Consider the following 12763-nt stretch of genomic DNA (forward strand, 5'->3'; position numbering starts at 1 on the left):
TAATGACGAGGTTAAACTTTAAAAAAAAGAAAAAAAAAAGACAGAGAGACAGAGAGATGTTGTAGTGTGCCCGTCAGCATTTAACATTATGATTAATGGCGATACACAACAATGCACAATAAATGACATTTCTTGTCACGTGGGAGTTTGATATGTAAAGAATGTATTGAATACCTTGCCATGTTTGACTGTGTCGAGGAAGTACTCGCGGCTGGAAAGTCCGAGACCAGATTGATCGATCTTGGGGAAATAAGCATGAAAGAAAAACACATAAGTATTTTTTTTTATTGAAATCAAACGTATTGCTATAATTGACCAACATCTAGATGATTAGAATGCTTTGTCATAATTTCTACGGTGCGTTACGATAATTTGTGACTGACAGGCAGTTAATCGCCATTCATTACTCCTCGAGTTTGCATGACATCTAAACCCCAGTATTAAGGGCTACAATAGTTACAGGACGGGGGGGGGGGGTACATTGCACCTCTGGAAATATTGGGGGGATTCATTGTTTAAATGAACTGCAATGGCAGAAGAATAACATAATTGAATATCATCGACTTTACGCATAGATTCTTTCTCATTATTCATTCATTCATTCATTTTATTTTGTCACGGTACTGGGCTCAGCCGGAGGCTGTTTTTCAGCCAGTCCGTGAATTAAAAATACACGTTACACAATGAATTGTACAATACAAAAGTTACATAACTGAAAATGAGTAAGAAAACAAAACAAAACAAAACAAAACAAAACAAATCAGCATAACAAAAGTTTACAAATAACATGAGGTAACATGAGGTAACAAAAGTACAAAACTTAAAACCTACAAATATGTACAAAACAAACTTATCAAAAATAATACAAAATTTAAGATAATTGTCACAGTAAAATACACAAACGAAATCAGCTAATTGCAGACTGATCCCTCCCTCCCCCCCCCCCGCCCATTATGCAATTAAAGGACGCATACACCATAGTGATTAAAAAAAAAAATTGCCAACATTGTTCTTTAATAAGTCGTTTATCGTTTCTCTTGTTATGTACTTGAAGCTTTTTTTGCGTCATTCATTGAAAGCCATTCATTTTCCATACATCATTGCATCTACTTTTGTAACTGATTTCTAGGCTTTTCATTGTATTTTGATAATTGTAATATTCTTTTGTCCACTATTGATGAAATTGGATTTTGTAGTGAAATAATTAATTCAATTCAATTTAATTCAACTCATTTCAATAAGACCTGAACACTCCTTATTACATTCTAAAATCACTGTTCATGATTTTGCATCTCCGTACTAAACGCTGTGCTTTTTAGTGGGTTGTTCTATTTATAGAGTGATGTTATCGCTGCTGCTGCTGCTGCTGCTGCTGCTGTTTTAGCGTACTTTAGTGATAATTGTATAAATTGAAAAACTAACACACCCCATACCTCATGTTGTCAAGAGATTACTGCACCTGCAAGATGTTGAACTCCCTTTGCTGTTATTCTTGCAAATGTAATAAGTTAAACTAAAAAATAACAAAATAGAACTTATTACATTATCCGTTTTCACCGCAGGGATGCCTCACCTGAAGCACATAACGCGACGCGTTCTTGTCATCGACCCCGACATAGGGTTCGATCAGCATGTATTTGCTGTATTTGCTCGCCAGCGTGGCCAGGAGCCATTCGAAGTCAAAGGCGGTCTCGTTCCATCGACCTCCGTGTCGATCACCGAGAACCGGCCATCCGCCCAGTTTGTGCAGGAGGTCGCGCAAGGGGGCATCGTCGACCTGTTCGATGGTGTCTGGACAGATGAAAGAACGTACAGGATATTCATTGGTGATGATGTACCCGTAACTATGTTTTCTTTAGTAAGATGCGGACTCGATATTCCACGAAGAAAATTAATTGGGTCGTGTGGTTGAAGAATCACCGCTACTGACACAATGATGTCATTCTTATATCTATAGCTAACGTAGTGTATCCGTTACTCTGAAGGCGATTTAAAAAGCATTTCTACACCATATTCAACTTGGATTGTCTTAAATAGATCAAATAAACATGATAGTAGAAACTTTAGTGAAATCGAACTTAAGATAAGAAAGTGTGAAATAAGAAAGTGTTTTGTTAATTGAAAATGGTCTCATTTCATTTCATTTCATGTATTTCCAAATTTAATATGTATGTAACAAAAGTGGCATTTGTACAATATACGGGGGCGGGGGCAGTTAAGGCTTTATTGTCAAAAGGCCCAATGTAAAACAGTCACTGATAAATACACAATCGAAATATTGTGATGCATCATGATAATAAAGAAACCAGAAGAAACCATACACAAAGGACAAGTGGCTTCATGTCATTTTAGTATTATGACAGATCAGTCTCGCGACGTTAATTTACTTTGGTACATTTGAGTATCGAATTCCCTTTGTCATTCTAATATTTTTCAAATTCTGATAATTGAAAAAGTATTTCAAATTTAAGCAACTTGGAAACTATTCCAAATCAAGAAAGCTTGAAAAGAACATTGACAATTAAAGTATTTCAGTTCGCGGTAGGGGTGGGTGATAATTATTCCTGTTTCTTGCGTTACACATAATATGCATAGAAGAATTTAAATGCAGTGTAAGTAATTTCGAAGTAAAATTTATAAACATATCGTCGTAAAAGTTATATATCATTATTCACGCATAATTTTACGCACTTTGATCCTGTAGAAATGGGTCAAACCCGGCATTATAATGTTATTGTTACCATTATTGTTATTGTTGTTGGTGTTATTTTTATCATCATTATTTTGTCAAAAAAAAAAAGAAGATGTGAAAACTTACCGACATCTATACACGCCTGATAAAAATGTTTAACTTTGATTTCTGCCTCGATGTCAGTCGGTGATATATCCGCCTCGAACAGGCCTGCCACATAATGAAATAAATCATCGATCACTTTAAATCAGCTATCATTTTCAGGGAAGAAAATTAATGTAATGCACTGGTAAGTGCATTATTGTGATGATGATGATGATTAATCAAATCACTTACAGTTCAAACTCTAACTGTCAGATACTGTAAAATGACACGCAATACGGCGACAAAAAGAATTTTATACTCTCAATAGAAAAGTTAAAACGTGTAGTCAATCATGGAGCGAATATTGTTAGAAAAGAGTAAAATGGTTTTCATTGTAAAACAAAGCAAGAGTTTGTCATTAAAGGTACTGTTTACCATTGGGAGCAGTGTTGTTAAAATGATCGAGTTATCACATTTGATGCACATTATGTAGTTCAGTTGTATCACAAAACATCCTGCTATATACAATTTTGCGTATAAAGCCTGAAGTATGAGGAGATGTCACTATTTTTTTTTCAATAAACAATAACTATAGACGGTTTATTCTGGAAACAATGTTATTATAACTATCGTTCACATTTTGTATATTTAACGATATTTAATATTGTTTATAATGACTAACATTTTTACTTAGGTTGCTTCTTTCCCTGAATCACATTTCAGAACTATTTTGAAACACTAAAATCTGGTTTCTGTTTCATCTGCAAATGGTAAATAATACATCTAGATCCTTTTCAGTCCCCCTTCCTCCGTACCTTTGAGTGTGACCTGTAACTGCTCGCGGAGTACTGAGAAGGAGGAGAAGGAACTCCGGTACTCTGGGATCACGTGTTTCTTGCTCCAGCCCCCGCAGGAGAACTCAAAGAAATTGTCGCACGGGTTCACCTCCGTGTTCATGCTCTCGATGAGAGCAGCGGCTGCAATTGGCGTTGCCATCGAAACAAGGAAGCAGAAAACGATGATATAGACAGAGAGAGAAGTAGAGATGTTTCGTAATTGTGTCTGCATTCACTGGCAACCTTGCCGAAACAAACATCTTCCAGGGACGATTATTATAAGCGAAGTCCGTTCATTTCCAGAAGGACGAAAGTTCAGAACATCGGCGTCTATAGGTAGACAGTCACCTTCTTAGTACACAGTAATATACCAAGAGGTCTATGCACACTCCAAGCATATTGATGTCTTCTACGGAACTGAGAACGATCACGGCATATTGAAAACTTCTCGTCTTCCGGTGCGTTCAAGGTTTATTGCATAAAAGTTGATATTACAAAATCTTTTTTCTTAACACATTATTTTGTGTAAAAGCACGGTACTCTGGTTTTTTAAAAACTGAATTTCATTCAGTACTATAAATGTGACAGAAATCATATATGATTATCGGTGTCATAAGTCATTCACTAGTAGCTTTATTGTCATAGCAGCAATGGTAATCGAAAAATGGCTAAATGATACTTTCAGACATATGTATATTTCACAACAGTAGTAATTAAGGAAACTCCGTGAAAGACGTTATCTTAACGAATTTTCGCCCATACGGCTTTTGTCAAGTCAATGGCAGATTTTATTTTGAAGATGGTATAAATCGAAATAAGAGAAATTATTTATCAATTATTAATTATTTATTATCAATTTATTATTTATTGATTATATATTTAGTAATATATTGAGCATGCAACATTAGTGTACCTGCTTTGACGCACGTCGGCGTGAGGCACTCCTTCGGCTGGGGACATGGCGCCACTTGATTAGCTGATCGCAGCCTGGACGAAAGGTGCTCGCGATCCGACGCGATCACGACTGAAATAAAGAACAGGCAAGTACTTTGTTAAGTTCTAAGATACGGATCCTCTTGACCCTTGTTGTCATTGTTTTGGGTATTTCTCACAAAACTTATTCTCTCGATACGTCTAATAAAAAAAAAGAGAAAAAAGAGAGAATTTTCTCTTTGAATTCTAAGAAGATCACTTTTACAATACCAGCTGATGGCAACACCGTAGTAAAAGTCCTTGGACGAGATAGCTATCATGTAATTATGTGATGTTCCCCTTGACCCAGGTGTAACAAGGAAAAGTAGAAATTACGCGGTGCGTAAAATATGTCCCCGCCGGAAGTAGCATTTAGTAGCAAAATGTACAATATCGGTAAAAAATCAAGGTCAAAGGTCAAAGAAGTCAAAGGTAAAAATTCTGTGTAGAAGTTTTGAAGCCCTCACCTAGTGTCATCACAAAAAGCAAACGGAATCAAAATCGGGTTAGAAATGGCGAAGGAGTAGCATTTTGTAGCCAGTGTACAATATAGGTCAAAAATCAAGGTCAAAGGTCAAAGAAGTCAAAGGTCAAAATTCTGTGTAGAAGTTTTGAAGCCCTCACCTAGTGCCATCACATAAAGAAAACGGAATCGAAATCGGGTTACAAATGGCGAAGGAGTAGCATTTTGTAGCAAAGTGTACAATACAGGTCAAAAAATCAAGGTCAAAGGTCAAAGAATTCAAAGGTCAAAATTCTGTGTAGAAGTGTTGAAGCCCTCACCTAGTGCCGTCACATAAAGCAAACGGAATCGAAATCGGGTTAGAAATGGCGAAGGAGTAGCATTTTGTAGCAAAATGTACAATACAGGTCAAAAAATCAAGGTCAAAGGTCAAAGAAGTCAAAGGTCAAAATTCCGTGTAGAAGTGTTGAAGCCCTCACCTAGTGCCGTCACATAAAGCAAACGGAATCGAAATCGGGTTAGAAATGGCGAAGGAGTAGCATTTTGTAGCAAAATGTACAATACAGGTCAAAAAATCAAGGTCAAAGGTCAAAGAAGTCAAAGGTCAAAATTCCGTGTAGAAGTGTTGAAGCCCTCACCTAGTGCCATCACATAAAGCAAACGGAATCGAAATCGGGTTAGAAATTGCGAAGGAGTAGCATTTTGTAGCAAAATGTACAATACAGGTCAAAAATCAAGGTCAAAGGTCAAAGAAGTCAAAGGTCAAAATTCTGTGTAGAAGTTTTGAAGCCCTCACCTAGTGCCATCGCATAAAGCAAACGGAATCGAAATCGGGTTAGAAATTGCGAAGGAGTAGCATTTTGTAGCAAAATGTACAATATAGGTCAAAGGTCAAGGTCAAAGGTCACGACTGAAATTCTGTGTAGAAGTTTCAAAGCTCCCATGTAGTGCTATCATATAAAGCAAACAGAATCAAAATTGGCTCATAAATGACAGAGAAGTAGCAAATTGAAGATTTTGATCACACACGGACGCACACACGGACGGACGGACGGACGGACGGACGGACACACGGACGGACACACGGACACACACACGTACGGAGCCCGTTTCATAGTCCCCTGCTCGAACTCGTTCGGCGGGGACAAAAATGGGTGCCTAGCAAAGGCAAGGGACATATCAATGACAGGGCTAACTGGTAGAGGGAGTAGAGGGAGATAAGACCTTATAATAACATTTCTTCAGACTTAATACAGACGTCTACCATTCTATTCGTCTTATTGTACGCTATTACTTAAAGGCATAATTTACCATTTGCAGATGAAAATATTAGTGCTTTGAAATAGTTCTAAAATGTGAGTTAGGGATAGAAACAACCACTGTCAAAATTTGAATCCGTATAATCGATGTTAAGTGTTGTTAAATACACAAAATGTGAACAATAGTTATAATAAAAAATGTTTCCAGACTAAACCGTATACAGTTACGGTTTACTGAGAAAAACCCTGATATCTCCTTATATTTTAGGTTTTATTGCAAATATTTCATATGGTAGGATGTTTTATGATACAACAGACCTACACATATGCATCAAATGTGATATCTTGAACATTTTTGAAATCACTGCTCCCAAAGGTAAACTGGACCTTTAAAGTCAATTTTGAGCGTGATGGGGAATTGTACTTTAAGATCCGGTAGCGTGGGGATATCTTGGAGCTGGAAGGCTGACCCGGCTTGGGTATATTCGAGAATCCCGTACCGAATTGTGTACAATTTTATCACTGATCTGTATGTGAATACACACACAGCCGGAGGATCTCGACTGGAGGTAGACAGTTACCGACAGTTGTAGCTTCCGATGCATGCATTCGCTGATGCGCATTACATATACAACTGTATGTGGTTTTCGAATGTACCCTATAGTGGGCAGCGAACAAAAATCGACTCCAATGGGGCCATCCATGGATCCCCACGCTATCAGAATCGGGTCACTGAAAAGGGTAAAGGGAGGGAAGGTGATCCGGAAATCATTTGCTTTATTTGGGGTGCTTGTGAGAAGTTGTTTAAAGTGGGTTTATACAGAAGTTCTTTTGAAGTCAGTATTGAGATAAATCAATTCTAATTTTTAATCAATGGTTGCGAACGCATATGAGGAAAAGTTAAGTCAAGGACTTCATTCAAAATAGAGGTTAAAGGGGATGGCTAGTAACTGATCAGTGGGAATCAGTGGGAATGCTGGGGATGATTGTTCCAATTCTTGTAGGTTTCATTTCAGAGTACTGTTGTGTGAAAATTATTTGCTTCAGAATGGTCTCATATTCAAGTAATGTGCAGTTTAATGTTTCCAAGCTATAATAGCATGCCTGTACAGTGACGGGGCATTAAACTGCACATTACTTGAATATGAGACCATTCTGAAGCAAACAATTTTCACACAACAATAGATATGTAATGTATTCTCAAATGAATCCCACAAGAATTGAAACAATCATCCCCCAGCATTCCCACCGATTCCCACTGATCAGTTGCTAGCCATCCCCTTAAAAGAGACAGCATGAACGAAATTTTGAAAAGAAGGCGAGCAGATATGGAACAACGGTATAACGAAGCCAATCCGTATTACCCTGCTGGAAAATGTCAAAATTTGGCCGTTCCTCTTTTTACTCACAAAGTTATGATTTTTGTCGCAGTTTGCATTCCGCAATTATTGATATGCAACATTTTCGGGATGATGTTAGTGAAGAGAGGAAGATATCATTTACAAGAGACACTTAAAGAAAACGAAGAGTGAGGAATTTGCTTCGGGTTTAATTATACAGTATAATAATTTGCCTAGATTTCATGACTCACTTTCACGAATTATATAGGATATTGGAAAGTGTCCCTGCTAGCAAGAACGCATTGTCCCACAGTGTGTTCACAGTGTGGTGACATGGTCGATTATGTGAAAACGCTCGAATTTAACAGTGTGGAGATGATTTCACACTGTGGTTTGGTTTTCACAGAATGTGCACATAGTAATGTCCTGTGTCACAATGTGAATTTATGATTTAGAATGTGTTTACACTGTTAAAACGCTCGAATTTAACAGTGTGAAGAAATTTCACACTGTGGTTCTCACACTGTGGGACACTGTGTTGTTTTCAGCAGGGGTAAGTGCAAATGTATATTGTGTAGATGTCACTATACCTCTCGAGAATCAGGCCCCTAACTAGGATTTTCTATGGGGGTTAAAAATTGCAATTAGTAAACCTTTCTGAGAGAGTAAAGCGGCCGAGCGGGGTAGGATCTTGGAGGACCATCGCTAAATGTAAGGATCTTCTTTCTTTTTGTAGGGCAAGAATATTCATGTCTTTAGGGGGGGGGGGTTAAGGGGGTCTCCTCCTCGCACACGTTCTTGGAGCTTTTGCATTTTTGAAAATTATATGCACATTTTGAATAGAATATTTGGAAAATTTTCAATAAACGAAAGGCGATGAGTTGGTTATTCATTTAAATTGCAAAAAGAACCAATATCATCCTAAATTCTTAAATTGCTGCATGATTTTCACACATACATTATTAATAAATTCATTTAAAAATCTTATATCTTAGAACACCGGACAAGCAGGAGGAAGGTGTTGGAGATTTTTTCATTCTTAGAATTGAAATTCAACGACTTTGGTGCACATTTGGGTGGAACATTGGAAAATATTCAATCAAAAAAGTAAGCCTGTGAGTTGGTTATTAATTTCAATGTGATAACAACAAAATCAAATAAACCGAATTATTAGATTGCAGCCTTTTTTTCGCTAACTGATCAAATCATTTGAAAATCTAATGTCTAAACGCAGCGACCGAGCACGGTGGATGTAGGAGGGAATGTCCCCCCCGTCCCTCCCGAGGGAGCTTTTGCATTTTTAGAAATGAAATTTAACGATGTGGTATACACGGTTGTGGACATTTTTGGGGAAATTTTTAATCAAATAAGTAAGACAAAACGTTGGTTATCTACACTCAGCAAACAAAAAAGAAGAAAGTTAACACTTTTTCCAGTACATATTTTCCATAGAAGATTTTGGTAAAATCTTTGTGTCATATACCACATTAAAGGTTATTCAATCGGCTATAAACCCAATATATAACATGTGCTCACTTTTTTCATGTGCATGCATTTCACTCTGTGTCATAAATTCAGACTAACAGTGCTCAGGGCAATCCACATGAATAATTTTATTAGCATTCATGTGCCTTGCAGCAGGGCTCTGAACAGGTGGTAGCCATGTCCATTGTTCAGGGTCATTGTAAGCACACAATCACATACACATCATTGGTTCCTGTGTAAAGTTCAAGTTTTGTACAGAGGGCTAAAATTTGCTCAAAATCTGGAACCTAGCATTGAAATAAATCATTGATTTCATGACACTTATATAGGTTTTAATATTCAAATCATCTCCAACTAAATTGTACACTCTTCAGTTATTACTCATATCAATGACAGTTTTATTTGCTATATAGTTTTTGAACTATCAAGAATCAAAAGTGGGAAATGTTTTTGTAACATCTAGTACAATTAAGTATATTATGTAAACACAGATTTCACACAAGACAGCATTCCTACATGACGTTTGATTAATCAGATAATGATACTGCCCTTTGCCTAATTTTCCTTTTCTATTCCAATATTCCAACTTGTAATAGTTTTTAAGCCAGACAGGGAGCACAGTACTGTAACTTCGGACATTTTTGTAATGGTCAATAGGATTTAAAAAAAAAAAGTGTGCGAGTACAGGAATAACAGTGAAATTTTAAACCCCATTGTTAATAATGAAATTAATAAAGCCAAGCGGTATTCAAACGAAACGATCGTGTACCTGCTTACGGAAATTGAGTGGGCATCGTTTAAATCCTATGTAGGGATGAGAGAATTAAAAGATGAACATGTTAATCCGCGAGTTTAACAGAAAGGGATGTATACAGCTTGTCAGAAACGAGTGAATCCTAATTACGTGTTGACGTTTTTCCTACAAGTTGACAATGTAAAGGATGCAGATGTTGATAAAAACGTCTGTCGAATGTACTTCATTGAAAATGAAATAAGGCCTATATCTGTGATCACGAGAGGTGTCGTAGTTTGGGGCAATAACACTGGCATAGGCAAAATTAGGGAAGAGGAACATAATGTGACCCGCTACAACAATAGGATCCTAAAGTCGCTGACGGGTGAGCCGAGAAAATCGAGTTTGAAGTCAGATCATCAAAATGCATCAAAAAGTACGTTTTTCTGTTTTTGACATTATTTTGTAGTCTAATGTATCATCTATCATCTGCCGAAATTTCGAAGCTAAATGATCCAAGGAAAGGCAAGAAATTAGCGTTTTCCTGGGCCATGATTTTCCGACTTTCCACGGAACAGAAACGTGTCCGAAGATTTGGATTTAGCGCCGCAGCTAGACTCCTCCCCTGGCAACGAGGGAGTGATCTCATTGGTCAGTGCATGGCATCCTGATGACTGATTGGTCGTGCGTAGACCGCCGGCGCTAAGCTTGAATGAACATCGCGGAGGTTGCTAGGAGCGCACCTTCTATTGTCAATTGGGGAAAACTGTCTTGCTTCCCCTTGATCATGATAGCGTCCGAAGCAAAACTTTGAAATCGGTTTTCTCGAAACGCTGGTTTCTTAAACCACTCAACATGCGCTAATAAAATCATCGATATCTCCGCAACCGAGTACTTTAATGAGTCATGTTATATATGACAGTAAAGTGGAAGAGTAAGGGAATAATGTCATGTCATTTTCAAAAAATTGTTTCCCCCCGACTTTCGGATCCTTTTTGTTGCGGCGGGTCACATATACCACTTACACAAAGTAATTAAAATATAATGCAGGAAAGACTGATTCTCGCTCAAACGTCCATACCCTCTGCACCCTCCCCCTACCCACCCCTCCCCCGTAAACATACACACACACACACACACACACACACACACACACACGCAGACACACACACGCAGACACACACACTTCGGCGGGCACGAAACTACATTCATTTTTCCCTCTCTCTTCCTTTGTACTCTTTTCGATTCTTCCCACACATTACAAGGTGTTTTCTCTTTCCCATTCTCTCCCTGCATTCTTAGACAAAAAATACATAAGAAAAATGAAAGTTACCCCTCTCTCTCAATCACCTTCTCTCCACCCCCCCCCCCCTTCTTCTTTGCATTTGAAATGTCACATACAAGGACGGTTCTCTCGACATGATGAATGAGTCTAACAACTCATCCCTGGTATCTTTTTCTTGACAGAGAAAGAAAATGCAATCCTCAATCCCCTCTCCTCTTTCCTTTCTCTATCTCCACACCCGATCTTCAGCCGGCTAGCCCCACTAACATGTTTAGCCAGCTGCGTTCTTGAGGAACATTTCACATCCACATGATTCACTGCCTCTTACGTCTTGCCTGCCCCTCCCCCATCCCCCCCCCCCCATCTTCCTACTTTACTAGATCTTCTCTGCGTCTTTGCTTCTCTGCTCTTCATTCGACATCAAGGCCCTTAATCGTAGCCTCTATACGTACAGATGTTATTGCAGTGCTCTTGGGGACCAACAGAACATGTTCCGAATTTCTGGCCCAATGCAAGGGGCAAGGGGTTAGTAATGGGTCAAAAGAAATGATTCCATAAGTCTCATCCTTTCGTAGAGGTAAATGTCGTTCGTGCAAACTGAAAACGACAGATAAGAATATTGAGAGTTTGCGAAGAGAATAAGAGAATATACGAGTGTTAAAAAATAAAAATAAAAATCTCTCTGCCTGTGCTGGTTGGCGGACAAAATATATTTTCTTTTCGTGTGACATTCCAACTAATCTAATGGAATCTCTGAGAAGATGTCTACATCATTGTTCCATTCAATCCATACCATACTTCCTCTACAACCCTACCCCAACTACCCTCCCCATCACCACCCCTCCTTGTTTCGCCCCTCACTCGGTTGGTGCGGATTTATGCTATGTGCACAAAATGAAAATAGCTTCATTGTATGATGACGTCGAGATGCTGTCTTCCTGCCAATCATTCAATCCTACTCTATACCAAGTTATGTGTGGGGGGCGCTGTGGCAAAGTGGATTCGACTCCCGACTTCCAGTCGGAGGACCCGAGTTCGATTCCCGCCCAGTGCTGATGTCCTTGGACAAGATGTTTTTACCCACCATGTCCCTCTCGATCCAGGTGTATAAATGGGTACCTGGCAACGATAGGGTAATAATAATGGCAGGGCCCTGTGGTAGAGCAGTAGCAACACTTAAGAGGCTACCTTGGATAAGTAAGACCTTATTACTATCAATTTACCAACCCCGTCATACCCATTTACTCTTCCCCCCTAACATCACGCTCACCCGTAGCGACGAGAAGGGACACGGTGACGAGCGCCAACACCACGACGATGACGACGAGGTTGCGGGTGACGACCTTGGGGCTCCGGCGCTTGCCCGGCACTCCCTCCTCCACAGCGAGCTTGGCTTGACTGCTGGTCATCTCACAATTACGCAACATCTAATTCGATCTGTCCAAGAAAGGGCGTGGCCACATTTTGTAAAGAAATGTTAGAATTGTACAAAATGGCACACATTAAACTGATTTGATTTTGACTTGACTTGCATCATCCATTTTTCCAGAAACAATACAATAGACCTCTAAAAGTAATCGAATATAAGGAAAATTCATTAATGACATGGAGGAA

At 38.7% G+C, this 12763-nt stretch overlaps 1 protein-coding gene across 1 annotated transcript in view; it reads right to left on the minus strand.

The window, feature by feature from the left end:
* Nucleotides 1–12763, minus strand: part of LOC140238795 (neprilysin-1-like) — a 65206-nt gene that overhangs the window by 16997 nt on the left and 35446 nt on the right. The window contains exons 2-7 of the mRNA XM_072318692.1: nt 12420–12586; nt 4526–4636; nt 3592–3753; nt 2819–2902; nt 1574–1791; nt 175–240 (exon numbers count right to left, since the gene is read on the minus strand). Coding sequence (XP_072174793.1) covers nt 175–240; nt 1574–1791; nt 2819–2902; nt 3592–3753; nt 4526–4636; nt 12420–12576 — 798 coding nt within the window. The 5' untranslated portion in view covers nt 12577–12586. The remainder of the gene's footprint in view (nt 1–174; nt 241–1573; nt 1792–2818; nt 2903–3591; nt 3754–4525; nt 4637–12419; nt 12587–12763) is intronic.

The sequence above is a fragment of the Diadema setosum genome, chromosome 15 (assembly GCF_964275005.1).
Source record: "Diadema setosum chromosome 15, eeDiaSeto1, whole genome shotgun sequence".
Taxonomy (NCBI): Eukaryota; Metazoa; Echinodermata; class Echinoidea; order Diadematoida; family Diadematidae; genus Diadema; species Diadema setosum.